The sequence below is a fragment of the Notechis scutatus genome, chromosome 3 (genome assembly GCF_049901735.1).
Source record: "Notechis scutatus isolate UNSWTSFEM ecotype Mainland chromosome 3, rNotScu1.2, whole genome shotgun sequence".
NCBI classification, from domain to species: domain Eukaryota; kingdom Metazoa; phylum Chordata; class Lepidosauria; order Squamata; family Elapidae; genus Notechis; species Notechis scutatus.
The window spans coordinates 95,152,998-95,169,225 of record NC_142011.1 but is presented as its reverse complement, the minus strand read 5'-3'; the positions used below and the strand labels follow the sequence as shown (position 1 = coordinate 95,169,225).

The 16,228-nt window shown below is 38.8% G+C and overlaps 1 protein-coding gene across 1 annotated transcript in view; it reads right to left on the bottom strand.

Annotated features, from left to right (window-relative positions):
- LOC113414725 (complement factor H-like) overlaps nucleotides 1-16,228 on the bottom strand; it is a 97,460-nt gene that overhangs the window by 43,403 nt on the left and 37,829 nt on the right. The window contains exon 9 of the mRNA XM_087959998.1: nucleotides 14,777-14,965. Within this exon, the coding sequence (XP_087816124.1) occupies nucleotides 14,777-14,965 (189 nt within the window). The remainder of the gene's footprint in view (nucleotides 1-14,776; nucleotides 14,966-16,228) is intronic.

Sequence of the window (16,228 nt, the reverse complement as noted above, 5' to 3'; positions counted from 1 at the left end):
CTCAGCTTAAGATCTGGAAACATATGCTGTTTCAGATACAAGGCTATCATTACATAGGTAAAGAAATGCTATTTAACACCATTACTATAGATTGGATAGAAGTTTGCAACCCTGAAATATAATTCACAATCCAGTAGATATGACTTTGGTCTCATACTGAATTTCTCTTCATTTCTAGCTAGACAGGGAAAAGAAGTGTTTTAAGACAAAAAGTGGCACTTGGCTGCAGATTGGAAGAAGGGCTCCCATCTTCCCAGTAACCTCTCAAGAAAACTCCAGGAACCTTGAAAGAGAAGATGATTTGATTCAGATTTTGATTGTAAGTGGTAGAATATCTAGCCAGGAATGTATTAGGATTTATATGTCCATTTTCTGGATGCTGCTGAGTTGCTTCAAAGTCATTGTAAAAGTTAGGGAGATCCAATGAATAAATTCAGCTTTATACAGTAGATACCTCAGGCAGCTTCATAAGATATCATTTTTAAAAGTATCTCATGATGTCTAATGAGATTGTAAAACCTCACTAGTATCTTTGAGGAGATTTTCAACTTTTCAATTTCATAATTTCTAGTTTATACAGAAGTTGACCTTTCTCTAGAGTTTTGTTTATTTTTTCCTGTCAAAATTTTTCCTCTAGCCCCAACCAGACATCATCAAGCCACAAAATTGATTAATGCAATACCAAAACATAACTGACATAAACCACAACTTATGTCACATATGTCAGGAGGATATTGTACAGATGAAATAAATTGTTTGCATAAAAGTTTGCATAATGACATGCACATGATAGCACAGATTCTTTCCCTTTCTGCAGAAACCCTTCTAAAATTGCCAGCCATTTGGAGGACATCTATGGACTAGGATTAAAAAGGTTTACATTCCCCTTTTTTCTATGAAACATGTTAGGTAACCTTGATTCAATAGCTGGATATTGAAGCAGGATACAAATCTAAGCAGAACACACAAAAAATACCCTCCAACAAAATTCCAAAATATCTTTTTCTAAATGATTCTTATTCAGATAATGATATTGCCATAGTATCAGATGTCATATCTAATTGTGGTTTAGTATGACAAGGTAGCTCCTGACTTCAGAATTCTTTGTTTTTGAGAAGACCTGTGAACTCCTCATGAGTTACAGAGTTTGTGCTCAGTGATGGTTAAGCAGGAAACATGAAGCATTTTAGGAAAGTATTGCCAAAGCTCAACTACTGGGCCACCTTTTGGCTAATTTATTTGTTATTCGGTTGTTTCTCCTTGTTTCTTTAAGATTTTTTTTTCAATGCTCAATTTTTATACAAAATTATTTTGGCATCAGAATTGCTAACATACCCACACCTCCGTTTAATTTCTCAACTATCAAATCACCACTGACAGTTTCTGAGGGAAAAAAAGATTTCAATAGTATTTCAATAATAATTAAATAAAACAATTCATTTCATTCCTGAAGCCATTTGCCTTCAACCTTTTTTGGTGTTCAGGCTTATGCCCTGTATTACAATTAAATTCCTTTCATTCCTCACCTAATCAAAGTTCCTCAAGTTATGTTTCTGCTCTTATTGTTGCAATCGTTTTAAAAAGTAGATCTGATCAGGTGTTAGCAAATAACACTGCACATGTTCCTATAGGCTCATCAACATTTTCTGTTTCTCTTGAAGCAAAGAAAATAGTTCATTTAGAACATGGGTATCAAACTTGATTGCATCATGTGACATATTGTGACGTATCACAATGTTTTTGCCTTTGCAGAGCTGAGATGGGTGAGACCTATCTTCCACAGCCTTTTCACTTTGGGCTGCCCAACCAACTTTAGAAGGAAAAGTTCCCTGTAAAGCCAAACTATAGCTTGCTTTATCAAGCACATATCAGAGTTGGCATAGGGATGCTTACGTACCTGAAAAGGGCAATTTTTGGAATACCTGAGCCACCAAACTCTGCATTGCCAAGGATCAACATACCACTGAAAAGTGCAACAATTTCACCTGGTGTGAGCAGGTAATGTGTGGCAGTTACTTTTACCTCCCTGTCCCTCCTCATCATTTTTGATTTGTAGCTAAGGAAGGCACAGAAGGATCAATCACTAGATACTAAACAACAGGGTGGGTTTTGGGCAAATCCATGCAGCCTGTGTACATGGTGCAAGGACAGTTCACTGCTTCCCTAGCACATCTGTATGCTTCTGCCTGTATGTCAGGTTCAGATCCTGAGTTGGGCAAGTACGTGTCCCTGTGTGAATGTGTTATGTGTTAAGCTTTTAGTTCAGAAAACAAAACAATAAAAGTTGTAAAGTTGCTTTTGTAGCACTGGATTGCCTTCTCTGACTATGACAGGATGTGGCTTCTTTACTACTGCTAGTTATAAAAAAAAAACTAGTCTCCTGCCACCATTATTATTTCATAAATAATCATTCTTTGTCAATAAAGTGATTTATCATTCATTAACAATAAAGCAATTTCTGCTCTAGAAAGAAACAAGGAAACTTAAAAAAAAACCTCACTGCTTACCTTAACAGGAAGGAGTGGGATCCCAACCATTAGCAGTACATTTAGAAACCATTTTTTTGGTGTCTTATAAAGAAAGGCACTCTATAACAGGTTATCTCAATTTCATCGCTGTACCTGTATAGAGATTGGCTAGGTTGAATGCAGCCATTCCTCACTTCTGGAGGGAAACACTGAATTTCTACAGAGGAATATGAATAGGAATTCGTGGTCAATAAGTCACTGCCTATGAAACTAATGAATTGCAAAATGAGAAGAGATCCTCATGCTATAAACCTGGAAGTGGATAGATGAATTTATTTTGTTTTATGATTTTTTTTCAATTTCCAAGTAACACAACTTGTGGGACCTTTCTCTGTCTATTGTGTTTCACTTCTGTCAGCTTCACAAGATAGCAATAGCAAGAGCACTTCTATTTACATAACACTTCACAGTGCTTTACAGAGATCTCTAAGTAGTTTATAGAATCAGAATATTGTTCCCAACAATAGTCAATTTACTGACCTTGGAAGGATGGAAGGCTGAGTCAACCTTAAACTGGTGAAATTCAAAGAGCCGAACTGCTGGCAATCCGCAATCAGCAGAATTAGCCTGCAATACTTCATTCTTACAACCACCTCACCATGGCTCTTAAGATGGGTGGGCTAAGGAAGCTTAAGACTACCTTCACTGAAATTTGTTATAATAACAATATTTCACACATCTGATTGTCCTATATTCATCCTCCTTCATTCAGTAAATAGGAAAAAGTCCTGAGAGCCTTCAAAGTGTTATCTTGATTTTCTGAACTTAAAAATGCTTCAGACTCCACCTCTTCTGGGAACTAAAGACCTGGGGAGAGATCTCTGAAGGATTTTTCCCTGGATTGTAGGCTTAACTGAAGGGACTGGCTTTCCTTCAGGTTTTATGACCAACCCGGTCATGGTTTGTTGAAGAACTTCCCCTTGGAACCCCCCAAATACTTATTAGAAGCAGAATATAAACAGATTTGATGTCCCTGTAGAATTTACAATTTAAGAATACATGTGACTTTCAAGTATGAACAATGGTAGACTACAATGTCTCTGAAGATATATTGTGGAGATGATATTGTGGTGATTGAAGGACATGCCTTAGCCAGCAGAGCCTTCTTGGATAAAGAAAGGCCAAGAAATCTCCCACTATGCTCTGGAAGATGTTTCCTTGTGAGTAGACTGCAGGACTTTAAGATCCTTGCAGTTGACTTGTAAGTCTGAGTGGCCAGAAGATGCAAAGAAAGTCAATGAACTCTCCTGTGCTCTGGCTTATGGATTACAGTTAGTGATAGCATGGAGCAAATCTTCTATAATATAACCTCATACTATGGAATGAGTTCATTATTATTTAATCTGCTTTAGCTATGTTTTTTTCCTTTTTGTGCAACAATTTTGTAACTATTATAAAAGACCTTGGGACTATTTCTAAGAAGAAAAATTATGGAAATGTTATCATTACTACAGCTAGTTATAACAAACTAGTATCCTGCCACCATTATCTCATCTCATCCACCATAACATAGGTATATCATTCAGAAACAATAAAGGAATTTCTGCTTTAGAAAGAAACTAAAACCGAAGAAACTGCTTACCATGACAGTCAGGGGAGGGATCCCAGCCATTAGCAGTACATTTCAAAATGTACTTTCTTTGGATCACTAGAAATATAACCTGTTTACAACAGGTTATCTCAATTTCATTGTTGTACACGTATTGAGATTGCCTAGGTTCAATGTGGCCATTCCTCACTTCTGGAGTGGGACACTGAATTTCTACAGAGGAATACAAATAGAGATACACAGTCAATAAGTTACTGCCTATGAAACTAGTGTACCACAAAATGAGGCGAGATCCCCATGCTATAGATCTTAAAGTGTATCTAGAGAATTTATTTTGCTTAAAGATTTTTTTTTCCAATTTGCCTTCTAAATCAAAATTTAGCAAATATTTGTATATTTTAGATATTATTTTTTTCTTCTGGTCCTAACAATATTTTATCTAGTTGGGTTGTTTTTGTTTCAAATCTGAATTCTTCTAAATCTTTTTTATATCTCATCTGCACTTGAAGGTATGGCCACCTATCTATAAATATTCCTTGTGTTTCTAATTCTTGAGTTGTTTTGAGTCTTCCTTGATTATCCAAAAGTTGATAATATTTAAGTTTTTTACTGATATCCAAAATAGTTGGGTGGATCATTGCCTACAGCCAGCCTGGAATTTTGGTGTAGTGTTTCTTCCTGATTTCCTCCCAAGTATTTATCAGTGAATCTCGCAAGACATGTCTATAAAAGTAGGAGTGATTCTTATTCCTGGGGTCCCATAGGAAGGCATGCCACCCTATTTGCATATCATGTCCTTCTAATATTAAGCTTCTCTTGTTTTCTAATTTAATCCAATCTTTAATCCATACTAAAGATGCTGCTTTGTAGTAGGTTTCCCATGTTGGGAGTCCAAAGCCACCTCTGCTTTTACTATCTAATCTCATTTTTGATCAAAATAGAATTCATATAGGATCACACTGAATAAATGGCTTTTATCATACTCACTGGGAATGGACAATAATCAGTCTTAATGCCATCGGCAATTGTTGTAATGATGAGGCAGTCGAGGTGTTTGATCATGATCAAATGAATCATGATGAACTTTATTGGAGTCTAGTCTTGCATTTATACACATTTTTAGTAATCCTCTAACATTGGTTAACTTTGGTTATTACTTAACTTTCATTACTGTTTAGCATAGTAATTAACACAATTAATTATCTCTAGTTAAAGTCTAACATATGTTTACTTCCTCTCTCTAATCCTCCTTTACATTAATGACTTTGCCTGAGTTGTATTTGCTTTGGAACCTTCATTACCTGAGGTTTGCCATCAAGATATTAACATTCCTGCAATTACAACTCTACAGGTAATGCAGTTATTTTCATAATCAAATGAAATTCTTTCAACCATACCCAGTGTCTTCGTGTTAATATTAAACAGAAGTGGGAAAGGTATGGAGCACTGAAGCAACCTGCAATCAGGAGCTGGAGGTGGGTAGATCTCTCCTCCCATCAACACTGATTAGAACCACCCCAGAGGAACTCAAAAAACCAAAGTAATACAATGAAACCTCTAAGAACATTGGGCTCACATAAAATCTTATTTTCTTAAGCACATTTGGATCAAAATTATTTTAAAGATAAAAGGGATTTCCAAAAGAGCAAAACAGTTGATGTGTGAGCCTTCATCCTGGATTAAAGAAAACAAATAACAATTTTAAGAATTTAAAGTCACCTGCAAAAAGCTTGACAGGAATGTGATATAAGTTTTAAATGAATTAAAAGTACAGTCACATCTGAAATACTATTTTTACAAATCGTTTCTTTAAAAAGCCTAAACCAGTGCTTCTCAAACTTTAGAGCTTGAAGATGTGCAGACTTCAACTCTCAGTATTCCACTCACCTTCAAGTTGCCAAGGTTGAGAAACACTGAACTAAATAAACCATAAGTATCTTTAAAGAGATGCTTAGATTGCGTAGTGAAGACAGAATTGGTGGACTTTGCTAAATAACGACAAGGAAAATGCAGTAATGCAAAAGAGAGAAAACTTGAGAGAGAACATATGATTATAAAATTACAGAGTGTCAGAAAGTACCAAAGTGTTAAGGACCTAGAAAAATAGCCAAAGCGGGGCAGGAGGGGGAGAGACCTGAGAAAAGCCTCCCTTTACTTGAATCATTTTCCTTCTGGATAACAAATGAATGAAATAGCTATTGCTAGAAAATAAAATAAAAATGTAGAAAGAAGGAGAGGGCAGTTAAAGAAAAGAATATAAATTCATTTCATATTCAAATATGATTGCTGTAGCGATACTATTTAGCAAATTTATTTCAAGCTTGAAGTGATACACAGTGAAAAAAGATTATTAATGAACTAGAAGCTTGCCTGAAGTGTTCATATTTTAATATGAGCATGCAGAAGAATAGTCCAAATCCAATCCAGGGTTCCAAGTATCAGATTAAAGTTGTCAGCCAGTCCAATTGTCAGAGGTTCAAGATTTCTTACATGAACGAAATTCACAAGAACATCACAATAGAACCAAGGCTTAGGCATTGTTTCCAGCAAAGGGAACATGATCTCAGCTGCTCCTTAAATCAGGATGTAGCCAGTTGCCACAGATTTACTCCTTGGCTGGAGAAGAAATTCCATGGAATGATATTTGCTTGGCATAGGAATTTGGAGGCCTTACATCAATATCTGACTTCTTCAGCTGCCCAAGAAATCCCTGTTTGTTCAGCCTTATCTGAATCTTGTCTTGGTGTCTCCTGAGATCAATATTTCAAAGGGTCAGCTGAAGCAACTTCTTCAGATTTGAATCTGAAATCAGGGTCATGACATTACTAGTTATTAAGTTTAAATCTTCCTTTAAATATTGCCATCTTAGGAGACCTAGAAACCTTGCCTTTTCCATGGTAGCCCTTACCCAATGGAACACCCTTTAACTTTCCAGAAAGCATCCAGAAAGCATCTAGAAAGAGGGGAATCTTTCCAGAAGACTCACTGTTGCTATATTGTCACCAATTTCTATTTCAAGAATACTAAATACTAAATTATTTGTGAAATATTTGAATAAATAGTAAATATCTTAGTGAGAATGCAGATAGTTTAGAGTTTTAGCAAAGAGAGAGTTAGTGGAATTTGCAAAATAATGACAAGGAAAATGCAATAATGCAAAACAAAGGAAAATTGAGAAAAAGAGAGGGACGGAGGGAGGGAGGGAGGGAGGGAGGGAGAGAGAAAGTGACCATATGACTATAAAACTACAGAAAACACCAAAGACTTAAGGACATAGAGAAATAGCCAAAAAGATGGAAAACACCAGAGAAAAGCTGCTCTTTTTCTTTTGTACTTGGCTCATTTTCTGTTTCTGGATTTTTTTAAAAAAATGAATTAAATGGCTTCTACTAGAAAATCAATAAAATCAGTAAAAAGTTAGAACAAGCAGAAATCAGTAAAATCAGTAAAATTTGTAGTATGAAGGAGAGGATAGTTAGAACAAGCAGAAGAAAAGAGGATCACTCCAGAAATATTACCAAAAATGTTTGAAGAATTAGGGAAGAATGGGTTTGGATGTATTAAAAGATTTGACTGTGTTTGAAGGGAGAATAGAAGGTTCATGGAAAAGAAGAGATGAAAGATGTTATGAACTAACATAAACATATTTTAATAAAGCTTAACAACCTTGATAGAAAAGCAGGCTCGTAATCCTGCACTTTTGATTGGTCCGTAGATAGCGAGCTGGGATTGGTCCTTACGGAGCAACCTGATTGGCTATTAGCGGAACGTCTCTCATTGGGTACAATTTAAATGTTTTAACATAAGGCATTGGTTAATGGGACAGCAGCCAGCCCTATAAAAGAGCTGCTGCTGCCCAGAGTTTTGCTCTGTTCCTGATCGATAATAAAGAGTTGAAGTTCACTGTTCATAGCCTCGTCTCCGTTCCTTGCGCCCATGCCCAGAACTTAACACTGGCGACGAGGATGGGATGCGGAGACATCAGAGCTGACTGAACACTACAGAGCAACGAACAGAGCAGATGGCTGAAGAAGCACCTATAACGGCAAGATGTCCAGCGGTGCCATACCACCCGCTCCATTTGACCCGGCTAACGAAGACTAGGACTCGTATATGGATCGGTTCCAGATGTTTCTGGAGATCAACAACTTAAAGGACGCTACGACTGGCAAGAAGCGAGCAGTATTTCTAACCCATTGTGGGCCTGCCGTGTTTAAGATGGCGAAAGCACTTGCCAAACCGGCTGAGGTGAAGTAAATGGATTGGGACACCCTCGCACCCATCCTACGAGCCCACTATGCACCCGCCGTGCCAACACTGGTTCAAAGACACGAGTTTTACCAGAGGGACCAACGGAAAGGCGAGAGCATTGCAGATTTCATCGCTGACCTCCGGAACCTGGGTGGCCTCTGTGGGTTTTCAAACCTCGAGGAAGCCTTGCGAGACCGCATAGTTCTGGGATTAGATGACGACACGGTGCAGAGCAAGATCATGGAAAAAGGGGACATCGATCTTGCCAATGCCATCACAGACGCTACTGCAGCAGAAGCAACCAGGAAGTCGGCCGCTTGAATGCGCCGCACCAATGCACCGCTCCGTAAACTCGCGAATGATACCTCGCATCGTCCAGAGAGGCACTCAATGACGGCACACCATGAGGACCTCGAATCCCCATTAGATAGTGACGAGGAAGAGGTCAACCGGCTCCGGGCCGAACGCGACCAACAAGAACAACGAAACCAAAGAGTCCCACGCCAATGCGCTGGTTGCGGGGCAAACCACCCGCGATCAGATTGCAAATTCCTCGACGCGCTCTGCCGTTCCTGTGGAAAAAGAGGCCACATCGCAAAGGTCTGTAGAAGCAAGCAAGGACCCAGTCCAATCCAGAGGGAGAATAACTACCGCCAGACCACAGGAAATCTTCCTGTGAGTCGGGATCGCCTGAACCACCAATGGAACAACCACTCCTACAGAAATAAAGCACCTGCCACTTCAACGAGACGAGAAGAGGCACACCAAACCATTACCATCGGCCACGCTTCATCCTTAGATGCAAGAAAGATCCGAGTAAGGGTCACCATCGACAACCAACCTTGCGTGATGGAAGTCGACTCAGGGTCATCTCTCTCGATGGTTTCCTGGAAGACCCTCAAACAGCTAATCCCTTCCATCCACCGTCAGGATCTCAACCCCCAAAGAATCATACTCAAAGATTACCAGGGCAATAGAATTCCAGTCGTCGGCTCCAGCCAAGTCCAAGTCTCCTTCAAAAATCGTACCGCATCACTACCGCTGACCGTCGTCGATCGCGACCGGCCTAGTTTGTTAGGCCTACAATGGTTCACCCCGCTCGGGATCGAGGTAACCGGCGTTCACCGAGCCGAGAGCGACAACTGGGAGGAGTCTCTCGTCCAAGAATTCCAGGACGTTTTTTCAGAAGAGCTAGGCAAGTACAAGGGGACCCCAATATCGTTTAGCCTTAATCCCGAAATAGCTCCCATCCGCCTTAAGCCTCGTCGGGTGCCGTTTGCACTCAAACCAAAGATCGACAAGCAGCTCGATAAATTAATAGCCCAGGGTGTTTTAGACCACGCCCATTGGGAAACCCCAATAGTAACACCCATCAAACCGGATGGGTCATTGAGAATTTGTGGGGATTATCGGGCCACCCTGAACCACGCACTTCAACAGAGTGCTTACCCGGTGCCGGTGGTTCAACATCTTCTCCACTCCCTGGGTGGCGGGAAAATATTCGCAAAATTGGATTTAGCGCAGGCATACCAACAGTTACCCGTAGATGCGGAAACTGCGGAAGCACAAACTATCGTTACGCACAGAGGCGCCTTTAAGTGCAATAGACTCCAATTCAGAGTGAGTGTAGCCCCGGGAATTTTTCAAAGCCTGATGGAGAGACTTTTACAAGGCATAAAAGGAGTCGTGCCATATTTTGATGATGTGTTAATTGCCGCCCCGAATAGAGAAGTTTTAGAAAGGCGTCTCAGAATGGTTCTCCAAAAATTCAAAGATGCCGGCCTCAAGGTTAAAAAAAATAAATGTCAACTGTGTACTGAAAGGGTGGAGTTCCTTGGATACCTTCTCGATAGTCAAGGAATCCTTCCCTCTGATAACAAGCTAAAAGCAATAAAAAACGCCCCGACACCTAAGAATAGAACAGACCTCCAAGCCTTTCTGGGGCTCATTAACTTTTACAACATCTTTTTGCCCCAGAAGGCAACCGTAGCTGAGCCCCTACACAGACTTCTCGACAAAGGAGCAACCTGGGTCTGGGGACATCGAGAGGAACGCGCTTTCCGACAAGTGAAAGACTTACTAACTTCCGACGCTGTATTAATGCAGTATAACGAGACTTTACCTTTGACTATTACATGCGACGCTTCACCGTTTGGAGTAGGAGCAGTTTTAAGTCATGTGTTAACAAACAGAAATGAAGCACCTATTGCGTTTTTCTCACGTACATTATCAAGGGCCGAAAGGAACTATAGCCAACTTGATAAAGAGGCTCTCGCTGTTGTATCATCTGTAAAGCGCTTTCATGAATACGTGTATGGACGACCATTTACTATAATTACGGATCACAAGCCATTGCTTGGTATTATAGCGGGAGACAAACCAACCCCCTATATATTATCGCCAAGAATGACTCGCTGGTCAGAGTTCCTAGCTGCCTACAATTATCTACTGCAACATCGCCCGGGGAAAACCATTCCCCACACTGACACTTTAAGCCGTTCCCCACTTCCGGAAGCCGTCAACGACCCAGCTCCAACCCTCACGACACTCCAAATTGAAACGCTACACTCGCCGCCGCTAACAGCAAGAGACATCACCATCGAGACTAAACGGGATCCTGTCTTAGCATGAGTTCTCAGCTGAGTCGAACGAGGATGGCCACTCGACCAACTCCACGACAACTTCGCGCCGTTCAAAAACCGGCAGACAGAACTTTTCTCCCAGAAGGGCTGCATTCTCTGGGGAGATAGAGTCGTCGTCCCAGAGAGGCTGCAACAGGCAGTTTTAGAAGTACTGCACGATGGACATCCGGGCATTGTGCGCATGAAGGCGCTCGCACGGAGCTATGCATGGTGGCCGGGCATCGACAAACAAATCACAGCCTGGGTAACCACATGTCGGAAGTGCCAAGACGTCAGCAACGCCCCACCTAAAGTGACGCCAACCGAGTGGGAAACCCCTCGGGGTCCGTGGTCCCGCATCCACATTGATTTTGCAGGACCCACCAAAGGACACACTTTTCTACTAACAGTAGATGCCTATTCCAACTGGCTAGAAATACATAAAATGAAGACAACCACAACTGGTCGGTCATTAACAAACTGAACAAATTGTTCACAACGCATGGGTTACCAGACGTTTTAGTTTCTGATAACGGGCCCCAGTTCACTGCCCTGGTATTTGAGCAGTACCTAGCAGACCGGGGCATACGCCATGCGCTAACCTCACCGGCACACCCTGCGGCCAATGGAAGGGCAGAGCAAATGGTACAATTCGTCAAAAAAACACTACAAAAAATGGATTCTGGAGACATCGACGACAAGCTGAACCGAATCCTTCTTCTTCAACACATCACCCCACACAGTGTCACAAATAAAACGCCTGCCGAACTGTTAATGGGACGAAAACTTCGCTCCCACCTCGACCGTCTACATCCGTCTTATTCACCAGAAAAACCCTTCGGGTCTAGCGGGAAGTGCCACAAATTCAAGGTAGGCGACTTGGTGTTTGCTAAGAACTTCTCCGGCGACCCATTGTGGGTCCCTGCAACCATTACCCAACTACTGAAGAGGCTGATCTATACCATTTCTCAGATAAACTAATAATGTCTCCATTTTCAATCCTGGGTGGAGCATTGCAGTTTTTCCCTCGTTTTATTAAATATGAAAGCATGAAGTGTAAATCATTACTCCAAACTAAAGCTTTGAGATTACCCATCAATATTTCCGGATGGATTACAAAATACACCAATAAAGCTGTTTTAATGAGCATCCATTCATGTTGTATGTGTTTATAGTATTTTTAATATATACACAGAAAAAAGAAGCAATGTACATGTATTGAACCATTGATGCAAATGGTTAAGGGTAATACACAAGCAGCTGAATAAGTAAACAAATTAACAATTTAAGAATTAAGAATTAACACAATAAACTGATATAAATCAGCTAAATATATTGCAAATTATATATGTGTGCAGATTACACATTAACATAATCTGTTCTTTTTATGAATCTATGACAAAACTTATACAGCATCATTTATTTTCTTAGCAAATAAAATAGCCTTTTCTATTTTGATAATTATATGTTTCTTTAATTCAGTCCTTGATATTTAAATAGTAGTGGTTTTATAAAATCTCTTGGATATTCCACATGTATGATATAACCTTGCAGTTCCCCAAAAGTGGTTAGTAGGATTTTATAGTCCAATCTAAAGCACATTCTCAGCATAGTAAAATATATTATCTATTTGTAGGTTGATATAAACATCAAATGCCCTCCATGTTAAATTACTGTGTATAAGTTTACATCATTCTTCCCTTTTATAATTTTAATTTAAAATTTTAAAAAACACATGGAAGGAAGGAAGGAAGGAAGGAAGGAAGGAAGGAAGGAAGGAAGGAAGGAAAAAGTGCAGAAAGAAACAAAAGAAAAAATATATAATCCGTTGCAGTAAGTACATTTACAAAATTTACAAAATTCACTCTTAACCTATGATTAAAAAAGACTGCTTCATTTCATAATTTTGATTATTAAAATGTGATGTTGTTTTGAAATATTTCTATCGGAACAGAATAGAACTGAAATAGAACTGATATTGTAATTGAAAATCTGAAAAAGATTTAGGGTTCCACCAACAAATAAATGATCAAGAGACAATGACAGTTCTGAAAAATATGATTACATTCTTATGGACTATTTTTTTTTTGTTGGTTACAAAGTATTATAACAACCAGAAAATTAAACATCTTCAAGCAAAGACTAATAAAGTGTCTTTCATGACCCAAATAGGCTGGAACCAATACTTGCAGAATTATTAAATACAGTCATATTCCCAGCCACCTTAATATTACAATGGCTGTCAGGATTTCAGCAATTGCCCTAATTAAATCATGATTCCTGAGCCAAACTTCAAAAAGTTGGAATGTACTTTCACTTTCAAACTGCTGCACTGCTTTTCCAGATTTCCCTCCCCCCCCACCCTTTTTATAGCAACTACTAAAACAGGCATAGGGATGTTTTATGAGTTGACAATGGCTATATGATATTGTCCAATTTCAAACAAAAGACATTTTGCATCATGCAAAATATGGTTCTCTAATCCTAATGATGTGATATCGACAATGTTTTAAACACTCTTTATACTTTTTGAAACAAATTTCTATGCTACCAATCTTTATTTTAAAAAGCCTCCCATTTTATAGCCCACCAATCCCTTAATTTTGGGTAGATTCAGGATGACTGGATATAGCTGAGCATTTACTGGCCAGTTGCCCTTCCTGATGCCACATGGGTTTGCAGCAGATATTTTTACTTTGCAACCTAGGAGAGAAACATATGCTGCAACCTAGGATTGAACTTTCAACCATTGAGCACCTTCACCACTAGGATACCATATTGCTCATGCTATCAATATTTATTTGTATCTTTAATGACATATTAAGAAAAGTTCTTATCTAGATCCTTAGATTTTAGATTGAGTTTAAGGTCAACATAAATCTTTGGAGAAATGCCAGAATATCCTTCTCCAAGCTGCTTTAGATGGGTTTTTTTATGTATAAGTTACTGCTGCTAAAACTCTGAGCCAACTATAGCAATAGCACTTAGACTTACCTGCTACTTTACAATGCTTTACAGTCCTCTCTAAGTGGTTTACAGAGCCAGTATATTGCCCCCCGACAATCTGCATCCTCATTTTATTGACCTCAGAAGGTTGGAAGGCTGAGTCAACCTTGAGCCTGGTGAAATTTGAACTGCCAAATTGCTCGCAGCCGGTACTCAGCAGAAGTAGCCTGCAGTACTGCATTCTAACCAACTGAGCCACTACGGCTCATCAAATATGAGTGATTTCAGTGACTAGTAAATCACTCTTTTTAAAAAGGAAGTTTAGAAGCAAATGTTCATATTCATTATGATATATTAATTATTTTAATTAGTTACGATCCCAGAGGAATCCATCATATTGACAGCATGCTTACCAGAGATACATAATGGCAACGCCATGTAACCGTTAGCACAACCAACTTCAAACAAAAGATTTTTTTAATCATGCAAAATATGGGTCTCCCCTAATGATATGATAATAATATATTTTTACACAAACTTTGCCAAATTTGAAACAAATTCCTATGCCAACCAATATTATGCATATCTTCAACCACATGAAATTATAATTCTTAGGTGAACTCAAGATTTTGAATCGAACCTTAGAGACAATTAATATCTTTGGGAAAATGCCAGAGCATTCTTCTCCAAGCAGATGTGCTTAAGATTTTTTGTTTTAGATTACAGCCACTAAACTTCTAAGTCAAGATGTGATTTCAGTGAAGATTAAATCATTTTTGAAAAAATGTGATTTAGAAGCAAACGTTCATATTTACTGTTACATTGATTTCTTTAATTAGTTCTAATCTCAAAGGAATCCATCATATTTGCCACATGCTTACCAGAGATACATAAAGGCAACTCTATGTAACCGTCAACACACTTTCTGACTGATGGAGGCACAAGCACATGTCCTTCAGGACATTGAAATTGAAGGTTATGATTACTTTGAATAATCTTTGTTTTTCTTTGGCCTCCAAACACAAACAAGTTTTTTGTTGCTAGTTGTTGTCTTGTGATATGGCATGGGGCTAAAAAAGAAAATAAGTTAGATATTATCTTTTTTTTTTTTTTTATTCAAAAGATTAAAATATAAAATACAAAGGGAAAAAATTAACAAAAACAAAACAAAATTAGACAAGAATATTAAAAAGAAAAGCATATTATCCTCCCCTCCCCCGATCAATATTGTCAAATATATTGCAGCAATAATAACTCCCCCTGGTTGCAAAACAAATCCAAAATGTATAAACTTCTACATCTATTTGCAATCTAATTTGACCTGTCATACATTGTATCTTTGAAGAAAAAATAGTTCACAGGTTAAACAACTGCAAAGTTAAAGTTCAAGGACCCTTGTTAATGATTTGTTATTGTATTTTACTCATAGAAAGTCTATAACAGCGCTTCCAGTTTGAGCTTCTTCGGCGACAGACTGAAACCTCGTCTCTGCGAGGCTTCGATCCATGCTCACCTCTGGAGCACCCCAAGCTGGCTGGTTTTGGGGCTAAGCCACCCCGTAGAGGTGGTGAAGAAGGGGAGACTGCCTGCAGGGTTGAGGAGAGCCGCATCTCTCCTCCCCAGTTGGCCATTACTCCCTTTCCAAGGCGGTTGTAGCAGTGGTCAGAAATGGCCACCACAAAGAAGAACTCGACCGGAAAAGAATGTGCAGGAGGAAGATAAGAAGAGAAAATTTTGGTTGACTGGGTCAAACAGCAAAAGCAACAAATAAGGTGCCCTGGAATTTAAACTTAACAACATTGTTCCCAAAGAAGATTTTGAAGCTGCGAAGGAGAGAGAGAAGAGAAAGGATTAGGTTTTTTTTCTTCCCTTCCTTATACTGATTGCTAAGAGACTTAAGCAAGAAATTGAAAAAAATCCACTTTGACATTTATAGGTATCTAAGCTGAAAATAAAAGTCAAAGGGATAATAAAGATTTCTGGACGTTTAAATTTTTTTAAAAACAGGAAAGGAGAAAAAAAAGAATAAAAGGGCAGGATCTGGAAAAATGGAGGAGACTGCCTGGAATTAAGGAATGGAACTGTAATTAAAAGAAACTTACAGTGAAATTTTAACAAGATTCCTCAAAGATACATTTTAATTGAAACTTGGTAACAAAATAATAGAACCCCAGGAAGAGAAAGTGGAAAAAAGAAGCAAGTAGAAACAGCCTTGGATTATTTGGATTACTTGGTGATTTTTGGTTTTTGCATCTGGATGACTAAAATTAACCGGTAGTTGTTTAAAAGTCTTTAAAATGGTATCACTCTTGGAAGAACTGAAAATGGAACTT